The 21829-nt window shown below is 46.9% G+C and overlaps 2 protein-coding genes across 3 annotated transcripts; both read right to left on the reverse strand.

The window, feature by feature from the left end:
* Nucleotides 1-1122: 1122 nt before the first annotated feature.
* On the reverse strand, nt 1123-15362 carry LOC131107912 (bifunctional 3'-phosphoadenosine 5'-phosphosulfate synthase 2-like). The gene is made up of 12 exons (XM_058058381.2): nt 14746-15362; nt 11261-11375; nt 10968-11203; nt 9691-9829; nt 9042-9160; nt 8165-8278; nt 7994-8105; nt 7706-7911; nt 6883-7018; nt 6125-6393; nt 5829-6058; nt 1123-2306 (listed from the first exon to the last, which is right to left on the reverse strand). The coding sequence occupies exons 1-12, from the start codon at nt 15031-15033 to the stop codon at nt 2165-2167; spliced, it is 2106 nt and encodes a 701-aa protein (XP_057914364.2). The 5' UTR covers nt 15034-15362; the 3' UTR covers nt 1123-2164.
* Nucleotides 15363-17142: 1780 nt separating this feature from the next.
* On the reverse strand, nt 17143-21339 carry LOC131107913 (multiple inositol polyphosphate phosphatase 1-like). Of its 2 annotated transcripts, XM_058058384.2 has the most exons (7): nt 21114-21339; nt 19338-20073; nt 18930-18980; nt 18625-18819; nt 18412-18509; nt 17651-17781; nt 17143-17584 (listed from the first exon to the last, which is right to left on the reverse strand). In XM_058058384.2, exons 2-7 carry the CDS (start codon nt 19942-19944, stop codon nt 17200-17202), a joined length of 1467 nt encoding a protein of 488 aa, XP_057914367.2. In that variant the 5' UTR covers nt 19945-20073; nt 21114-21339; the 3' UTR covers nt 17143-17199. The 2 variants fall into 2 exon arrangements, with proteins under 2 accessions (XP_057914367.2, XP_057914368.2); XM_058058385.2 differs by lacking the exon at nt 18930-18980 and having other exon boundaries at nt 21114-21336.
* Between the last annotated feature and the right edge of the window lie 490 nt (nt 21340-21829).

Below are 21829 nucleotides of genomic sequence, written 5' to 3' on the forward strand. Positions count from 1 at the left end.
ACTATGTATACACCTCTCTGCTTCTAGTAGATATCTAGTAGATATTTACTATGTATACATCTCTCTGCTTCTAGTAGATATCTAGTAGATATCTAGTAGATATTTACTATGTATACGTCTCTCTGCTTCTAGTAGATATCTAGTAGATATTTACTATGTATACACCTCTCTGCTTCTAGTAGATATCTAGTAGATATTTACTATGTATACATCTCTCTGCTTCTAGTAGATATCTAGTAGATATCTAGTAGATATTTACTATGTATACGTCTCTCTGCTTCTAGTAGATATCTAGTAGATATCTAGTAGATATTTACTATGTATAGGTCTCTCTGCTTCTAGTAGATATCTAGTAGATATTTACTATGTATACGTCTCTCTGCTTCTAGTAGATATCTAGTAGATATTTGCTATATATACGTCTATCTGCTTCTAGCAGGTATCTAGTAGATATCTAGTAGATATTTGCTATATATACGTCTATCTGCTTCTAGCAGGTATCTAATAGATATCTAGTAGATATTTACTATGTATACGTCTCTCTGCTTCTAGTAGATATCTAGTAGATATTTGCTATGTATACGTCTCTCTGTTTCTAGTAGATATCTAATAGATATCTAGTAGATATTTGCTATGTATACGTCTCTCTGTTTCTCGTAGGAGGGAGCAGGTCAGAAGGTGGCCCTTGTCAAGGTGAGCAGGCTTTCTGTACGTCAAGTCAGGCCAAAGCGATGGCGGGTTTCGCTGCACCGGTCCTGTCCAGCAGAGGGCACCGTTGTGCTTTAGATGGCGGCCACCCAGCTCGACCTATGACCTGCAGTTGGACCTTGCCCTGAAGCCAAACATTACATTGTATTTCTATATTAGCTCAGTAGTTTGTACTGATATATTTCTGTATTGTATTTCTATATTGACGAGGTATAGGTTAGTAGTTTGTACTGATATATTTCTATATTGACGATGTATAGGTTAGTAGTTTGTACTGATATATTTCTATATTGATGAGGTATAGGTTAGTAGTTTGTACTGATATATTTCTATATTGTATTTCTATATTGACGAGGTATAGGTTAGTAGTTTGTTAGTAGCCAGCTGGGATAGGCTCCAGCACCACCAGGAGAGTAAAGGATGGATAGATGTTTATTTGTCAAAGTATTTGTGTAATTGACAGTACAGATCCTTACAGTGTGTACAAATATGTCTTGGTAAAATATTTGGTGTAAAATCTTGCTGTTTGATTGTAATCATAATGGATAAATCATCTTAATAATAAATGATCAGTCAATGATCTTCAGTAATGAGCATGAGTATCGGCCATTCTGGACCTAAATGGATAGACTGGCTATGGGATCAATAGCTGGGTGGGGGCGTTTACAGTCTTGGTTCTTCACGTTGTTCTTCATATCAAGGCCTGCTCCAGCTTCCATGATGTTTGTTTGGACAAAGAGAAGAAAGAGGAGACAAATCCAAGCGTTTCCCTTGATAGCAGGCAGGATACCAAGATGGTATCATGTCTGGGAGGCTCCACGTGATGACATGATGGCACTCAAGTCTTAGGAAGAACGAAGGCTGCTCCGATCATCTCCTCCATCGGTGAACTTCAACAAATGTGTGGAATTCATCAATCTGGCTTCTCACACATGCACTCCACACAGATGATGTACTGGAGGTGTGCTGCCTTCAAGCGCCCCAGATAATCTATGGCATGCTGCCTTCAAGTACCTGAGCTACTTGATGATGTACAGTATGCGTGTGTCTGTTCATAGGTGTGCTGTATGAATATTCATCCGTTCCTAGGTGAGCTTTATGAATGTATGAATGTATGAATATTCATCCGTTCCTAGGTGAGCTTTATGAATGTATAAATGTAGGAATATTCATCCGTTCATAGGTGTGCTGTATGAATGTATAAATGTATAAATGTATGAATATTCATCCGTTCCTAGGTGAGCTTTATGAATGTATAAATGTATGAATATTCATCCATTCATAGGTGTGCTGTATGAATGTATAAACGTAGGAATATTCACCCGTTCCTAGGTGAGCTGTATGAATGGTGTAAGGAGGTGTAAGGAGGTGTAAGGAGGTGAGGTGGATGACTGTAGAGAGGAACATAGAGGAAGTACTTCCATTTGGCAAAGATGGCATGGCGGCAGTGTATTCTTTACTGGTCCTTTTGCAGGGAGGTGTAGTACTCCACCAGCACCTTCCAGGCCTTGGGGGCCATGAAGCCATCGGGCGGGTTCTCTCCGCTGCGAGCCAGCTTCCTCATCTTGGTTCCGGAGATGAACTCAAAGTCAGCAGGACTGAAGAGGAAGGCAAAGACGCAAGGGAAGTTACAGTAGCTTTCTACACGATGATTACAGGATGACTGGAGATACTGCATGCACCACCCACCCCGCACATCAACTACACACACTACACGCAGTATACACACTGCACATACACTATGCAGTACCTGGTGTACAAGGATCAATCCATGCTGATAGACATGACAAAGGATACACGAGGTTGCATGGTATCAGCCTACTGGATGGGTATGGTAGACATGCATCACATAGAGTACTGGATGGGTATGGTAGACATGCATCACATAGAGTACTGGATGGGTATGGTAGACATGCATCACATAGAGTACTGGATGGGTATGGTAGACATGCATCACATAGAGTACTGGATGGGTATGGTAGACATGCATCACATAGAGTACTGGATGGGTATGGTAGACATGCATCACATGTCACAAGACTAGTACAGACATCACATCCATCTAATACACGCAGTAGCTTCCTATCCTTGGTACATACCATCTAATACACGCAGTAGCTTCCTATCCTTGGTACATACCATCTAATACATGCAGTAGCTTCCTATCCTTGGTACATACCATCTAATACATGCAGTAGCTTCCTATCCTTGGTACATACCATCTAATACATGCAGTAGCTTCCTATCCTTGGTACACACAGTGAAGAAAATAAGTATTTGAACACCCTGCTATTTTGCTATTTCTCCCACTTAGAAATCATGGAGGGGTCTGAAATTTTCATCGTAGGTGCATGTCCACTGTGAGAGAGATAAACTAAAAAGAAAAATCCAGAAATCACAATGCATGATTTTTTAACAATTTATTTGTGTGATACAGCTGCAAATAAGTATTTGAACACCTGAGAAAATGAATGTTAATATTTGGTACAGTAGCCTTTGTTTGCTATTACAGAGGTCAAACGTTTCCTGTAGTTTTTCACCAGGTTTGCACACACTGCAGGAGGGATCTTGGCCCACTCCTCCACACAGATCTTCTCTAGATCAGTCAGGTTTCTGGGCTGTCGCTGAGAAACACGGAGTTTGAGCTCCCTCCAAAGATTTTCGATTGGGTTCAGGTCTGGAGACTGGCTGGGCCATGCTAGAACCTTGATATGCTTCTTACGGAGCCACTCCTTGGTTTTCCTGGCTGTGTGCTTCGGGTCGTTGTCGTGTTGGAAGACCCAGCCACGACCCATCTTCAATGCTCTGACAGAGGGAAGGAGGTTGTTCCCCAAAATCTCACAATACACGGCCCCAGTCATCCTCTCTTTAATGCAGTGCACTCGTCCTGTCCCATGTGCAGAAAAACACCCCCAAAGCATGATGCTACCACCCCCATGCTTCACAGTAGGGATGGTGTTCTTCGGATTGTACTCTTCATTCTTCTTCCTCCAAACACGCTTATTGGAATTATGACCAAAAAGTTCTATTTTGGTCTCATCTGACCATAAAACTTTCTCCCATGACTCCTCTGTATCATCCAAATGGTCATATGCAAACTTAAGACGGGCCTTGACATGTGCTGGTTTAAGCAGGGGAACCTTTCGTGCCATGCATGATTTCCCATCATGACGTCTTAGTGTATTACCTACAGTAACCTTGGAAACGGTGGTCCCAGCTCTTTTCAGGTCATTGACCAAGTCCTGTCGTGTAGTTCTGGGCTGATTCCTCACCTTTCTTAGAATCATTGAGACCCCACGAGGTGATATCTTGCATGGGGCTCCACTCCGATTGAGATTGACCGTCATGTTTAGCTTCTTCCATTTTCTAATGATAGCTCCAACAGTGGACCTTTTTTCACCAAGCTGCTTGGTAATTGCTCCGTAGCCCTTTCCAGCCTTGTGGAGGTGTACAATTTTGTCTCTGGTGTCTTTGGACAGCTCTTTGGTCTTCGCCATGTTACAAGTTAAAGTCTTACTGATTGTATGGGGTGGACAGGTGTCTTTATGCAGCTAACGACCTCAAACAGGTGCATCTGATTCAGGATGATACATGGAGTGCAGGTGGACTTCTAATGGGCAGACTAACAGGTCTTTCAGGGTCAGAATTCTAGATGATACACAGGTGTTCAAATACTTATTTGCAGCTGTATCACACAAATAAATTGTTAAAAAATCATGCATTGTGATTTCTGGATTTTTCTTTTTAGTTTATCTCTCTCACAGTGGACATGCACCTACGATGAAAATTTCAGACCCCTCCATGATTTCTAAGTGGGAGAAATAGCAAAATAGCAGGGTGTTCAAATACTTATTTTCTTCACTGTACCATCCAATCCTTGTTTTTCCAAAATCAAATATACTTTTTCAATGTTACCTTAACCCGTGTATACATACACGTAAAGGGAAAGGTGCATACATCTACTATGTACATGGTATACATACATGCCATGGAAAGGTGTACTACATGTGTATATAGAGGAGAGTATACGTACATGCCAAGTGTGTAGTGGTAGGCTAAGAGAAAGATAAAGGATAGGATAAAGGATAAGGATAGGATTAAAGGATAAAGATGAAGTATGTTTCCACAAGCCAAAGAAAAAGCACAACACACGTCTAGTGGCCTAATTATTACTTCACTCATTACATCCATCCATCACTCCATCCTCCTCCAATACATCCATCCTCCTCCAATACATCCATCCTCCTCCAATACATCCATCCTCCTCCAATACATCCATCCTCCTCCAATACATCCATCCTCCTCCAATACATCCATCCCACCCATTTTATTTATAGAGCACGATTAGACACACGCAAGGTTTCATCCACAAACCCACCTATCCATCCACACAAGCCACCCACCCACCCATCCATCCACACAACCCCCACACCAACCCATACATCCACCCACCCATCCATCCATCCATCCACCCACACCCCCCCACCAACCCACCCATCCATCCATCCAACCATCCATCCACACACCCACCCCACCAACCCATCCATCCATCCATGTGCTGACCGGCGTATACGACAGCATGTACCAGTACCAGTACCAGTACCAGTACCAGTACCAGTACCAGTACCAGTTCCCACTGATATCCAGGACCTTTGAACAGCCAATGAAGGAGTGGACCAACATTCCACAATGGACAATCTGATGGGAAGATGATGTGTTGTACTGCATGAGGCAAATGGTGGTCACACCAGATACTGACTGGTTCTGAGTCCCCAGACCCCCAATAAACATTTGAGGTGGCCTTTTATTGTGGACGGTCTAAGACGGTCTAATCTGTGAACTAATCATGGCGTCTGATCTTGATCATCTTGATCATCTTGCCTCTGATGTGGCACACCAGCGAGGCGGATGGATTATGCTCCCTATCAAACATTCAGACACATTTAGGAACAAAGCTTGGGAGAAATGCTAATGTTGTTCATCTGGAAAGAATTTTACGTCTTTAAGTCCGTCTCATGAAAAGTGGGAGGTGTTTTCCTGAGTACACATACTGTGTTTATCCAAGTATATTGCAGGGTACTGTGATACCAAGTACATGTCGTGTACATGTCAGTGCTCACCACTCGGGCTGGTAAAAGTCCATGGCCTTCTTGGACTTGTTATAGGCGGCCACCCTGAAGGGGATGATCTCCACGGAGGTGAGGCCTGGCGCCATGGTGAGGACCTTGCCCCCGTGCGTCGGTTCATAAAGGTCCTTCTTGGTCTGCGGATGCGGCATGCCGGCCGGGTCCCGGCCCACGATGTAGAAGTTGGCTCCGGCGATCATTCGGGCCCTGCAGTGCCACTGCACCTGAGGAGCATCGACGGGACCGTCGGTCACGTGGAAAGCTGACACCCTCGGCGGCTGTTAGCTTACCTCTGTGGGTCCGGCGTACATCATCGGCGAGGGGAAGATGGCGACAACCGTGCTGGCCGGGTCCAGGACGCCCTCGTCCAGCACGGCCGCATGCTGCTTCATGCGCCAGTCCAGAGGTACGTCGTCGTCCTTGGTCCAGCCCCCCAGCGGGTGCAGCAGGAGGACGGGGTTCTTGTAGCCTCGCTCCAGCAGACGGCGCTTGGTGTCCTGCATCAGCAGCGCGTGGCCGTTGTGGACCGGGTTGCGCAGCTGAAAGGCAAATACTGCATCTAAAAGGTAGACACCGCATTACCTTGACTGGACGTGCAGTACACAGTATCTTCTCGTCATGCCTTGCAAATACGTCCGCAGTATTAAGTACTGCATCTAAAGAGGCAGACGGAAAGCTAGAGTACATTCATTCATAGTATTTGAAACCTGCTGCCATTTTGCCTTTGCTGGCAGATGCAAATAGTATGTATAGTATAGTATATATGTATACATATAGTATATATATAGTATGCATGTATAGTACACACACACACACACATTCCTACATGAATACATGGAGGTCTTAGTGGCGTGAGTGACATCACATCCCCTCTGCCAGTCAACAGCTATTTAGCTTGTTAGCTTCCTGGCTAGCGAGTGAAGGGTGGTAGTTAAAGAGAGAAATGGGAGGCTGATGCCAAGACGGGCAAACAGGAAGTCATGTTCTGCAAACCCGCCAATCATGGCCGCAGCAAACGTGACAAGCAGATGGAACTTGCATTTCTCACCTGCTTTCATGTCTTTGAACTTCTGCTTGAGCTCCCGCGGGGTAAGGCGGTACTGGTCCAGTCCGTCGTTCCATCGGATGGGCTCCAGGACCTCCAGGTCACCGCCCACCAGCCAGTCCCCGCCCTCCATCACCATCTGCGTGAGGTCACAGGTCACTTGGATTTGCGGTCACACGTCATCTATGCGTCAAGGAACTCGTCCATCATCTCAACCCTCACGTGGAGCTAGGTGGCAAACCCAGACCGCTTGACAGGTGGGTCTCGACCTGCTTGCAAGTGAACTCTGGTGCGTTTCGGCTTACTTGAGTTACAGTCTGAACGCGACAGGAAGCAACGACACGAAAACATGACAAATATGGAAAATATGGAATATGCTGTGATCTGTCCCAGCATGTGTGACATCAACACTCACACAGCACAAGTCATTTGGCCAACCTGTGATGGGGTCTACGCTGGTGGAGATACAGGACACAAAGGTGGCCTTTGGCTCTGGAATATTGGCCATGCGTCATGGAAAACATCACATAAGCTGTCCTTACTTTATCGGCACCCCGCCTTCATTCCTGTGGAAAAAATACCAGTGTGTGATCGACCCTGACCCTGACCCTGACCCTGACCCTAAACCTAACCCTGACCCTGACCCTGACCCTGATCCTGACCCTGACCCTAAACCTGACCCTGACCCTGACCCTGACCCTGACCCTGACCCTAAACCTGACCCTGATCCTGACCCTGACCCTGACCCTGACCCTAACCCTAACCCTAAAGGCAGCCTTTCTCCTCTGCTTGCATTTGATCGACAGGTGAGGAGGGGAGGGCCCACCTTGATGTACGGGTGCTGTGGGCAGGTGGTTCCCCACTGTCTGGCACAGCGTTCCTCCTTGCGGTGCTCAAAGAACTCAGGGTTCCGCAGGATTGCCACACGGGCGCCGTGGTACTCCAGAGCTAGCGCCGCACAGCCGTCCAGTTCTTTCTTGGTCTCCACGCCGACGGGCAGGACGATGGGAACGGACATGTTGATGGCGCCGCCTGAGGTGGATGCAGCGGTCAGTGGACACGACTTCCAGGCAAATATGACCAGAGGCGTCAGGAGCGTGGGGGCCGATCTTACCGTCCAAGAGGTTGCCAAAGTGCAAGACCTGGAGGAACTCTCGCTCTCTCATGAAGCCCTTCAGAGGACTCGCCCAGCCCTCGGCCAAAACCTGCACCCACTGCAAGTCCACCTGGCAAAGAAGAGAAGCGTCTCAGCCTGCGTCCCTCCGCTACGGAGGCTGGAGCTCACCTTGGTGATGCTGATGGTGGGCAGTGTGCTGGCATCCGCCACAGCCAGATTCAACCTGTTCTCCAGAACAAAGAGTTCATTCACCTCCTCCATGATCTCAGCGGGAACAATGTTCTGCACGCATGGACGAGAAGGTAAGATCTTAACTGGCATTATGGGTTCATCTCTGCGCTTCATAACAGAACAAATGCAAAAGCAGACTTTGTCGTTTCCCAGGCTGCCTCTTCTCTAAGATGGAAACCTCCAAGACTCCTCCTGTCCTAATGTCCTGGTGTCCTAATGCTGGAAGAACATGAGGAACTTTGCCATTCAAGTCAAAAGCTAGTTCCACACACGACCACTAGGGGACCAGTAGGTGACCAGCAGGTGACCAGTAGGTGACCAGCAGGTGACCAGTAGGTGATCAGCAGGTGACCAGCAGGTGACCAGTAGGTGACCAGTAGGTGACCAGCAGGTGACCAGCAGGTGACCAGTAGGTGACCAGTAGGTGACCAGCAGGTGACCAGCAGGTGACCAGTAGGTGACCAGTAGGTGCAATGCCTGACCAATACCTGACCATGCATCATTAAAGTTTGACATTTGGAGCTTTAAATATGTTTATGTATTATTTCCTCCCTGACTATATGTGATATTTTTGTATTCTGCTGCATGTTATGCTGCATATTGTTTGCATAGTGTATTGTTTTGCTGAAAATGTTTTGATCTTTTTTCCATGAGGTGAGGAGCAGTTAGCAATTGTTGTCAAGGCCAACACACAGCAGGGCATCATGGCCGCATATTTGCACGCCGTGTTTGTCATCTTACTGCTTCAGGCCTTTTAGCAAGGCACGTATGCTAGAATAGACCCATCACCATGCTGGTCACACACACGCCTCACCTGCTCACGCAGCATCTCCAGCACTTGTTGGACGCACTCGTTCACCGACAGCATCCCCGTCTTCAGTACCAACTCTGGTTCCTCAGGGCGCTCGTAGTCCGAGTCGATCCCCGTGAAGCCTACCAAGCACATCGTTGGCCCCCAATGAGCGTTGCATGACAAACATAAGCATGGTTGGCCCCCAATGAGCGTTGCATGACAAACATAAGCATGGTTGGCCCCCAATGAGCGTTGCATGACAAACATAAGCATGGTTGGCCCCCAATGAGCGTTGCATGACAAACATAAGCATGGTTGGCCCCCAATGAGCGTTGCATGACAAACATAAGCATGGTTGGCCCCCAATGAGCGTTGCATGACAAACATAAGCATGGTTGGCCCCCAATGAGCGTTGCATGACAAACATAAGCATGGTTGGCCCCCAATGAGCGTTGCATGACAAACATAAGCATGGTTGGCCCCCAATGAGCGTTGCATGACAAACATAAGCATGGTTGGCCCCCAATGAGCGTTGCATGACAAACATAAGCATGGTTGGCCCCCAATGAGCGTTGCATGACAAACATAAGCATGGTTGGCCCCCAATGAGCGTTGCATGACAAACATAAGCATGGTTGGCCCCCAATGAGCGTTGCATGACCACAGCCACCTTTAATCTCGCCAGCACGAGCCTTCTTGTAGAGTCCTTTGACGTCCCTGCTCTCACACACCTCCAGGGGGGCATGGATGAAGATCTCGAAAAAGGGGAGTCCGGCACTTGCGTGTATTTTCCTGGCCTCGTTACGATCCTGCCCAACAAATGATGATGCAAACATCCACAGAAGAAGGTGTTGACATGTTGGACATGTGCATTCCTAATGAATGTAATGTTTATACAGTAGTACATGGTCATACAGTAGTACATGGTTATACAGTAGTCCATGGTTGTACAGTAGTACATGGTTATACAGTAGTCCATGGTCATACAGTACATCATCTATGTGGACGTCTAGTCTATAGTAGTATATATACTGTATGAATAAATCCTATGGTGTAGGGTCAGGGCCACGTCACTCATTCCGTACCAAAGACGTGTTCATACGCTTTAGGAAGCCAAAACCTGCTCGGAGCTCAGCATGGATGTTTTTGGAACAGGAAGCTGGACGGCGGAAAGGAAGAGAGCAAGGAGGAGTGTAGCGTGCATAACCGACGCATTTTAGTTCACAATGACAAAACTAAATAGTAAACATTTTAGTTGAACTTATTTCGAAGTTTCATTATTATTATATGATTATATTATATGTACGTGATTATTATTATATGATTATAGGCAACTGTTATTATCATATGATTATATCATAATATACATGATATCATATGATTAAATACATTATTATTATGTATTGGATGGAATGGATGGATGGATGAATGAATGATTATGGTGTGTTTGCTGCGGGTGTTGCACATGAAGGTGATGTGTAGGACCTTCAGATACCATGATGGATATTTCAAACGAAGATGATGTGTAGGACCTTCAGATACCATGATGGATATTTCAAACGAAGATGATGTGTAGGACCTTCAGATACCATGATGGATATTTCAAACGAAGATGATGTGTAGGACCTTCAGATACCATGATGGATACTTCAAACGAAGATGAAGTGTAGGACTTTCAGATACCATGATGGATACTTCAAACGAAGATGAAGTGTAGGACCTTCAGATACCATGATGGATACTTCAAACAAAGATGACAATACAAATGTATTTTCCCATCATTTAGCATTTGATTATTTTGATATGAAAATGGAAATATTTGGGTGTAGAAATGCTGCCCAGCTTTACAGATGCCACATCTGCTGTGAAGGTAGAGATGGATGAGATGTGGTATTGATTTGATGGGAGGTGGGCGTCTATTGGGGGAGGAGGGTGGGGGGGTCTGACCTTGGCAAAGGGAGAGATGAAACTGGTGATGCAGACGAGCCCGGCATCTGCAAATAGCCGGGCCACCTCAGCAATGCGCCGGATGTTCTCCTCACGGTCTTCTGCGGAAAAGCCCAAATTCTTGTTCAGGCCGTGACGAATGTTGTCCCCGTCCAGGGAGTAGCATGGGATGGCATGTGACACCAGGAACTCTTCCAGGGCAAAGCTGATGGTGGTTTTTCCCGCCCCAGATAAACCTTGAAGGAGGAAGAAGCTCTTGAAGGAGAACAGGAATCATTTCCTGCGTGTAGTACCTGTCAGCCAGATGGTACACCCTCTGAATCCCCCCCGGGTGCCCACAACTTGCCCTCGCTTGCTCCGACTGACGTGGTGGGCCTGGTAGACCACATTGGTAGCCCTGTTCAGGTCCTGCCACGGAAGAAGGGACAAACACGCCTATGATTACTCTGCAAACCATCACATCCTGCTCCACCTTCTTAGCACACTCACACACACACACACACACACACACACGTGTGTTTCCAGGACATGTGTCCGTGCGTTGATGGACAAGACAATGCTTTTCCAAAATACACACTCAGCTCTCTGACACAGGCCAAGCATTCCGGTACCAACATTGGCCACGTGTACATGGACCCAAATATTCCCTTGCTCAAAGCAAACAATTGAAACTTTGTATCCATAAAGAACTAGATCATACAGCCATATAGAACTAGATCATACAGCCATATAAAACTAGATCATACAGCCATATAGAACTAGATCATACAGCCATATAGAACTAGATCATACAGCCATATAAAACTAGATCATACAGCCATATAGAACTAGATCATACAGCCATATAGAACTAGATCATACAGCCATATAGAACTAGATCATACAGCCATATAGAACTAGATCATACAGCCATATAGAACTAGATCATACAGCCATATAAAACTAGATCATACAGCCATATAAAACTAGATCATACAGCCATATAGAACTATATCATACAGCCATATAGAACTAGATCATACAGCCATATAGAACTATATCATACAGCCATATAGGGGTATATCATACAGTCATATAGAACTAGATCATACAGCCATATAGAACTATATCATACAGCCATATAGAACAACAGTATATCCATATAGAACTATATCATACAGCCATATAGAACAACAGTATATCCATATAGAACTATATCATACAGCCATATAGGGGTATATCATACAGTCATATGGAGGTATATTATTCTATTGGTTAAGGTTAGGCAAGTTGGGTCCTACGGTCATTTTGTGTACATGAATGTAAAGTCAACGGTGCGTCTTTAAAAGAACAATCCTTGTAGGCGGGGCCATCCTTGTGACTCAGCATACCTTCCATGTGACATGTCATCTTAGTCAAATACTGTACATCCTTGGATTGGACCACGTTGCAAGGTCGCATTGCTCATGCATAATATTGCTAAATATTTGCTTTGATGAAAAAGCATCACACTTGTCCCACCAACGTGTCAGGCCTGGCTGGACACCACTGATGCTGGCAGGGATCACATGACGGGTGAAAAGGGGAGTGGCTGCTCCACATGTACAGTCGTGCCTGTATGGAGCAGGGTGCTTCATGAAAGGGGCTCCTTTGACTTGCGGGATGGAGGGATGGAGGGAAGGAGGGAAGGAGGGATGGGGGTGGAAGGAATGGCGGTGCAGAGTGACTGTACAATGTACCCAGTGTGCTGTAGTCACCCTCTTGTACACCCTCTTGTACACCCCCCTTCCCCAGCATCTCCACAGCCTTTCTGCATGCTGGAAATGTACGCTACTGTCCTAAGGCCTGGGTCACTGGAACCCTCGTACGTGGACTGTATGGCGCCCTAAATACTCCTACGTGCTCCCAAGAGTCTCAACAACTAGTTAGCATCATTTCCAAACAACAAGTTAGTCGAGCAGTATGTGGTGTGTATGGTGCAAGTAAGGGGGGGGGGGTCACATTGACAGTGGCTTCTTTCTCCTGATCCCACCTTAGGAATAGGACATATAGCTTGGAGGACCCAAACCTACCTGTAGACATCTTCATAGCTTGGAGGACCCTACCCTACCTGTGGCCATCTTCACAGCTTGGAGGACCCTACCCTACCTGTAGCCATCTCCATAGCTTGGAGGACCCTACCCTACCCGTAGCCATCTTCATAGCTTGGAGGACCCTACCCTACCTGTAGCCATCTTCATAGCTTGGAGGACCCTACCCTACCTGTAGCCATCTTCATAGCTTGGAGGACCCTACCCTACCCGTAGCCATCTTCATAGCTTGGAGGACCCCACCCTACCTGTAGCCATCTTCATAGCTTGGAGGACCCTACCCTACCTGTAGCCATCTTCATAGCTTGGAGGACCCTACCCTACCCGTAGCCATCTTTATCATAGCTTGAGGGACCCTACCCTACCCGTAGCCATCTTCATAGCTTGGAGGACCCTACCCTACCCGTAGCCATCTTCATAGCTTGGAGGACCCCACCCTACCTGTAGCCATCTTCATAGCTTGGAGGACCCTACCCTACCTGTAGCCATCTTCATAGCTTGGAGGACCCTACCCTACCTGTAGCCATCTTCATAGCTTGGAGGACCCTACCCTACCCGTAGCCATCTTTATCATAGCTTGAGGGACCCTACCCTACCCGTAGCCATCTTCATAGCTTGGAGGACCCTACCCTACCCGTAGCCATCTTCATAGCTTGGAGGACCCTACCCTACCCGTAGCCATCTTTATCATAGCTTGAGGGACCCTACCCTACCCGTAGCCATCTTCATAGCTTGGAGGACCCTACCCTACCCGTAGCCATCTTCATAGCTTGGAGGACCCTACCCTACCCGTAGCCATCTTCATAGCTTGGAGGACCCCACCCTACCTGTAGCCATCTTCATAGCTTGGAGGACCCTACCCTACCTGTAGCCATCTTCATAGCTTGGAGGACCCTACCCTATCTGTAGCCATCTTCATAGCTTGGAGGACCCTACCCTACCTGTAGCCATCTTCATAGCTTGGAGGACCCTACCCTACCTGTAGCCATCTTCATAGCTTGGAGGACCCTACCCTACCTGTAGCCATCTTCATAGCTTGGAGGACCCTACCCTACCTGTAGCCATCTTCATAGCTTGGAGGACCCTACCCTACCTGTAGCCATCTTCATAGCTTGGAGGACCCTACCCTACCTGTAGCCATCTTCATAGCTTGGAGGACCCTACCCTACCTGTAGCCATCTTCATAGCTTGGAGGACCCTACCCTACCCGTAGCCATCTTCATAGCTTGGAGGACCCTACCCTACCTGTAGCCATCTTCATAGCTTGGAGGACCCTACCCTACCTGTAGCCATCTTCATAGCTTGGAAATATATCCACAATGAAGAACACGCATGGTCATCATCAACACACATACTGGATTTAATGTACTTAATGTATCTTTTTCAATTTCTAGCTCCAAAGCTTTATGGACTTTTAGTCTGTGCAATATAAGTTACTGGATGTTATGTATCTATCTAGAATTGTATCAATATAAAAATATAGCCAGAAATATAACAGTATGGGAATATAAATCAAATACTACCAGGCGATCAGTCGGCCAAACGAGTGTGTGTTTATGGGATATAATACGCAATACAGTACATAACACCCTGTTATGTTGTGCAGGAGTATCTAACAAAGTGACGCCTCGGTTGCTTTTTGACAAAGTTAATATTGTGTAGTTGATCTTTCGCTAGGAAGTAGATGCCAACTCTGCCGAGTCTCTCACCGTACGAGGCTTCTTCACTCCGGACATTCTGACGAAGGCGACGCCGCCGATGGGCTGCACAACACGGGGCCGGCTCCGCTTTGCTCCCTGGGACTCGGATGGTGGTGCCGGGGTCGGTCGTCGTGTTGTCAGGCGACCAAATGTTTGGCTTCGGTCACCGATAACGAAGAAGGCGGCTTTAAATGGACTTTCGAGACACGTAGCATTCCGCTGGCTGGCCCGGCCTCCTCCGCCTCCTCTTCCTCTTCCTCCTCCTCCTCCTGCTCCTCCGGCATCCAACGTCAACATAACGTAACTTAGCCCCGTGCTGGAGCCTCAAAGCCCGGCTGCACCCCAGCCCAGCCGGCCCGTGTCCCCCAAGTGGCCGCACTCCACATATTTAGTCCTCACATAAGCGCGGCGTCTTGTAGGAACTCGTAGGTTTGCTTGAATGACAAATTGTAGAAGACAGCATTTTTCACGTCGCCGCCCCAGGATAGAACAAGTTCCATGTTAGCTTGTTTGGCTTGAACATTAGCACGCATGATCGTCAATCCTTAACGCCCTGTTGTTAACATTCCTAAGTCATTGAGGCCAAACCTCCACTTCAAGTTAGACAGGCAGGCCCATGGAGACGCTTTCATCCCGGGGGAGAATGGCTGCTGGTCATATCACACAGCTGGAAGGGGCGGATCGATACACATGTTGCTATTATCGATAACAGCCAATATCGGTATCCGATCGATGACGGTGTGATGATATTGTTCAGGGTTTATTCCCAACATTTGTGTTTCTGTCGTGTCGCTCAAATGTATTATGTATTGTTGACCATGTCAGGGAATAAGATGCCGACCAGGAATGTTTCCGTGTGGCTTCCTTACTTTCCTTAGACTAGACTGGAGGATCCTGGAGCGGGGCGGGTTATTTGCAGTCGCAGTATAAAGAAAGAGCCCTCATAGGACGGCCAATGGTTTTGGAGCAAACTCTTGTGATGCTGAATAAGCGTCTCCGTTCCTGAAGATGCGGTGAATAAAACCATATCATGAATCAAAAGGTCAATATGTTCTCCTAAAAGCGTGGTAGAAGGTCAGCAAGGAACTCAGCTTCTTCAACAGCGACTGGCTCTGGTGGCCCTCTTTGAGGATCTCCCCTGTTTTGGAGGAAAACCTCAGAAGGTCTACTCGTATAATGTTGCGTATGTCCATTACTACAATGTAGCGTATGCCCATTCACACAATGTAGCGTATGTCCATTCACACAATGTAGCGTATGTCCATTCACACAATGTAGCGTATGTCCATTCACACAATGTAGCGTATGTCCATTCATACAATGTAGCGTATGTCCATTCACACAATGTAGCGTATGCCCATTCACACAATGTAGCGTATGTCCATTCACACAATGTAGCGTATGTCCATTACTACAATGTAGCGTATGCCCATTCACACAATGTAGCGTATGTCCATTCATACAATGTAGCGTATGTCCATTCATACAATGTAGCGTAGGCCCATTCATACAATGTAGCGTATGTCCATTCACACAATGTAGCGTATGTCCATTCACACAATGTAGCGTATGTCCATTCACACAATGTAGCGTATGTCCATTCATACAATGTAGCGTATGTCCATTCATACAATGTAGCGTATGTCCATTCATACAATGTAGCGTATGTCCAGTCACACAATGTAGCGTATGTCCATTCATACAATGTAGCGTATGTCCATTCTTACAATGTAGCGTATGTCCATTCATACACTGTGGCGTATGTCCAGTCACACAATGTAGCGTATGTCCATTCATACAATGTAGCGTATGTCCATTCATACAATGTAGCGTATGTCCATTCATACAATGTAGCGTATGCCCATTCATACAATGTAGCGTATGTCCATTCATACACTGTAGCGTATGTCCATTCATACAATGTAGCGTATGTCCAGTCACACAATGTAGCGTATGTCCATTCATACAATGTAGCGTATGTCCATTCATACAATGTAGCGTATGTCCATTCATACAATGTAGCGTATGTCCATTCATACAATGTAGCATGTCCATTCATACAATGTAGCGTATGTCCATTCATACAATGTAGCGTATGTCCATGCATACAATGTAGCGTATGTCCATTCATACAATGTAGCGTATGTCCAGTCACACAATGTAGCGTATGTCCATTCATACAATGTAGCGTATGTCCATTCATACAATGTAGCGTATGTCCATTCATACAATGTAGCGTATGTCCATGCATACAATGTAGCGTATGTCCATTCATACACTGTAGCGTATGTCCAGTCACACAATGTAGCGTATGTCCATTCATACAATGTAGCGTATGTCCATTCATACAAGGTAGCATATAAATGGATGTGATCTGTCAAGTTGTTTTGACACTTTGAGGAGCTCGCGTCAGACAGCTTTATTATATTTATATCTATGAAGTCAGTATGTTTCTATGAAGGTCTACATGACACGGGTCCTGTTGAACAGCTCACACTCGGTCTCAAAATCACATCCTTGGATGAGTTCCTTGTAGTGGTCTTTGACGTCCTGGTAGAGCGGCATGGTACCCGTCTGCTCAGCCAGTCCTGGAAAGGCCACGGGTTTCTCGTTGACCAGCGGCTGCAGCCTCAGGTCGCCGGCGCCGCAGTCGTATAGCGCCAGCAGTAGGTTAGCGGCGTAAGGTAGAACCTCGCTGGTGCGGAAAGCGCGTCCGATTTGGTTGGCGTAGTTTGACGACGTCGGGGCGTGGTGGTCTTGAAAAAAGCCCAGGAGGGTGTAGAGCGGCAGGAGGGTCTCACCGTGGCCCACCTGGATGGTCGCTACTTCACTCACGCGCTGGCCCGACCTGGAAGGTGAAGGAGATGGGAATGACGGTCCACGAATACGTAGAAGGAGTTAATGTTTTACCCACCTGACCTCATCCGCCGTCTTGTCCAGACGACTGAAGACGTCGTGGAAAAGAATACAGCTGGACTTTCTGTTAATATCGTAACCATAGCCTCGCTTCCAGAATTGCCGAAGGTCGTTGGCGTACTCCACCACCTGGTGACCCCAAACGACACGTCAACAAGTCAGTCAGGTCATTGGCGGACGAGGAGGTGAAAGGTCAGGTGAAATGAACAATGGAGCCTCATTGGTCCGTGGCTACAGAAGCTTGACTAAGATGATGGACAGCAAAAGAAACGGCATCATCTCACTTCACAGCACTATGCACTTGGCTTTTTCTTTGGCTTTTTCTTTGAAGGAACAGCCCTTCTGGGTAGCCAGTGGAGCCGCTTTCTTTTCATTCTTTGAAATCCTGGCAACACCATGCTGTTTATCGCCAAAGATTGTCTATATGACAAGAAGACCATGCTGTTTATCGCCAAAGATTGTCTATATGACAAGAAGACCATGCTGTTGTTCGCCAAAGATTGTCTATATGACAAGAAGACCATGCTGTTTATAGCCAAAGATTGTCTATATGACAAGAAGACCATGCTGTTTATAGCCAAAGATTGTCTATATGACAAGAAGACCGTGCTGTTTATCGCCAAAGATTGTCTATATGACAAGAAGACCATGCTGTTTATAGCCAAAGATTGTCCAGATGACAGGAAGACGATGCTGTTTAAAGACGTAGATGCTAAAGTGCTCGCCAAAGATTGTCTATCTGACAGGAGCTGCCCATACCTGAGCATCATGCTGGTCAAAGAGCATACACCAGGGGGAGTTGAGGGTCTTGATGGCTAGCTCGTAGGCGCAGAGGTTCAAGGCAGCGTCGGCCATGTCTGGGGTAAAAGGGGGTGGAGTCACATTGAGGCGTGACGGGATTGTTGGCATGAAGAAACACATCCTCTGGGGTTCTCAGGTGTATCACATGATTTACGGGGATGCAGCCCTCACCAGACGTGATGTCCTCATAAGAGAGTCTGAGTTGGTCTGCTATCTTCTCCCGGACCTTCCTCATCTCTGGTCCCTCCTTGAACTTGTCCACCTCCGTCAGCGCTGACGGGTTCCTCACCACCTCCTCCACAAACTTGTTGCAGTGCTCAAAATACTTCATGAGCGCGTCGTTGACGTCCAGGCGGAACCTCTGATCTACAAGCGGGGAGACCACACACCTTACTGCAAAAGCCGCAACCTTGGCTTCACTTCTTTTTACGCTGTACAGAATCTGTAGCATCAATGGGGTCAGCTTCTTGATCCACCTGCATGACAGTGACGGGGGCTGAAGACAGTGCTTGGAGTGATGATAAAGTCTGAGAAGATGAAAATATCGGTGAATATCTGCGTGGTACTTTGCGTTGAAGGGCTGATACAGTCTCGTATCTAGTATAGTCTAGTATCCAGTATCTAGTAGTACGTAGTATGTAGAATGTAGTATGTAGTATGTAGTATGTAGTATGTAGTATCTAGTATCCAGTATCTAGTATGCAGTAGTATGTAGTATCTAGTAGTATCCAGTCTCTAGTATCCAGTAGTATCTAGTATCCAGTATGAAGTATCTAGTATAGTCCAACAGCGTCCTCCACCACTAGCTATAGCAGTGCACTGGCCAAACATGGCGCTCCGAAGAGCTCTAGTAACGTGTGATTAGATGGATGCTGAAGTCCTACCTTGGACGTTCCACAGCTGGGTGAGGCCCCCCATGAAGGCCAGAGTGCTGTTGATGCACCTGTGCTTGGAGCTGCTTGTAAAGCCAATCAGTCCTCCTCTGAGGTTCTCCTCTGAAAGCAAGGAGGGGAAGAGCTTGGACAGCCTGATGGCCAGATGCTTATGATCGTCCACCCCTTTCTGGGCCAGTTGCCCGTCCATCTCCTCCGTGTACCACATCTGCCAGTGGGTCTGGATCTCCCGCACCCAGCTCTCCTTCCCGTAGGAGGCCCTCTTCACCGCCTGGTACATCTTCCGCATCTCCTTGAAGATGACGCTGGTCGGGTACCTGGTGCCATGTCGTATGATGGCGGTGAGGTGAACCGGACGACATCTCGGAGACGGAGGGCGCAGGACGGAGGTGTTGACGGCAAGGATGTCCTCCAGAAGATGTGGGTTGACTTCCTCGTAGCGACCTTTGGTGCCAAAGTGTTTGGCGATATTGGGTATGCTGGCAGTGGCAGTGACGACGGAACAGACCAAGTGGACGACGAGGAGCCTCCAAGTGTTCGTCTTCATGATTGCTCCTTCCCCAAGAACGTGCCGTGCGTGTCTTTTTTGGTTTTTCATGTAAGCCCTGAAGGCTTGCACAATAGCCTGGAGTGAACTTTGGACAGTCGCCTTCGATGTGCGCTCATGCTGGTGAGATGACTCACAGTTGCTGTGTTGCAACTTCTACTCTGATGCAGCAGCTTTGCTCTGCAAACACAAGCCATACAAGACTGAGGCTACGTTCACGCCGCAGGTCAATTCCCATGTTTGCTCATGTGACTTTTTCATGTCACTGTCAGCAACACACCTCCTATTCTTCTATGCTATTCTATCCTGTTCTGTTCTTGCAAATACAACCCGGGCCTTACTGCTGTCTTGATAGAAATTCCATACGGACGCGATGCTCCTGCAGTCTGAGCGGCCAGGTCATGTAGTATATGTCACTTATACGCAGGGTGGACTTACCCTGCGGCAAACACGGGCCCGAGATTTCCAGGAACCCCAAACGTCTCATCATGGCTGGTTATTGGTTGTTCTTCTTCAGTTTAAAGTGCATACTACAGTTTTATTCTTCAGGCGTGTGCCTCCAACTACACCAAAATGCATCGGCTGTCGCTGGCACATACTGCACATTGATTCCGGAAGATGGACACGGACAAAAGTGTTGGTGCAGAGTTAGGCCCGTGAAGCAGAAGCTGGGATCGACCTATTTCACAGTCCCAACCACGGGAGCACCGCCACCCCACCGGCAGGGCAGGCAGTAGAGCAGGGGTTTCAAACTCCTGCCATGGAGGGCCGAGACACTACAGGTTTTCTTTCCAGGTGATTTTAATGATGAACCCTCCTTTGGTTTGACGGAAGGAGCTCGTCAATGAAATCACCTGCTGGAGAAACTGGTTGGGAAGAAAACCGGCAGTGTTTCGGCCCTCTGTCAACGCATGCGCAGTAGAGGAAGATACAGTGATACTCCTCGTCACAAAGATGTGACTATGAATGCCGCAAACTATTTCAAATGCTCTTATCAATGTCAGTACAAGCTTGCTAGGTGATAATAATCCGCCAGGAGGATTGGAAGGACTTTATCTAGTTCAGGAAATAGGAGTATGTTCTCATAGTCCCATTTGTTAGAAGATGGGAAACATTAATATTCCAAAACATAAAACACAGCTCTGTAACTAGCAACATGTGTAAATACGCCCTTGCGTGTTGCCGTGCGTACCGAGACAAAAAGAAAGAGAGTTACTCACCGATGTAGCCAAAAGCTCTTCTTGTCATTATCAAAATGATTTTTTAGAAAGTGTCAGCGTTCCACACCATTCCTGCCACCCGCATAGCAAGTTCTCCACAAACTACCAAAGAGCCAAATCAGTCTTCTTGATCTGCTGAGTTATGAAAATAACGACCCCGTTGCCCAACATGCTTGAATTAACCACAAGGACAGCACACACCGCAACAATCTTTACTTCCGCATACACGCGGCAATGCGTGTGACGTCATGTATTTTCGCGTGTACGTCACTTCCCGTCGAGAGTCGCATGGTTTTGGTAAAGTGAAGAAAATGATGAATGAATGAATGAAGTTACAAAAGACTCTGCAGTGTGAACGCAGCCTAAACGTAATTTGTGATAATCAGTGTTCTTCAGCTCCGAACCGTAGTCAGGGCGACCTGCCTTCAGCAGAGAAGAAAATGTTACTTGTTGCTTCCAATAAACTTTATTTAACGTGTCAGCACCACAGAAATCGAAAGACGTAGAAAGCTCACGCCCGGACACAACACGCAGAGCTCGGTGTCGCCGCCGCGCAGTGCTTCAGCGCACACGCCGCCATCTTGTGTAGCACAACTTGGCAGCTCGGCGTGCGCAGTGTATAGGCACATATAGGTAGTTCAAAGCCGCACAATAGGACATTTTAATGCCTTATCGCGTCCAGAATTTCAGAAACCACCAGTAAAAACGTTGAAAGT

Source organism: Doryrhamphus excisus, linkage group LG20 (genome assembly GCF_037039965.1).
Source record: "Doryrhamphus excisus strain RoL-2023G ecotype Guam linkage group LG20, RoL_Dexc_Guam_v1.1, whole genome shotgun sequence".
Lineage (NCBI taxonomy): Eukaryota > Metazoa > Chordata > Actinopteri > Syngnathiformes > Syngnathidae > Doryrhamphus > Doryrhamphus excisus.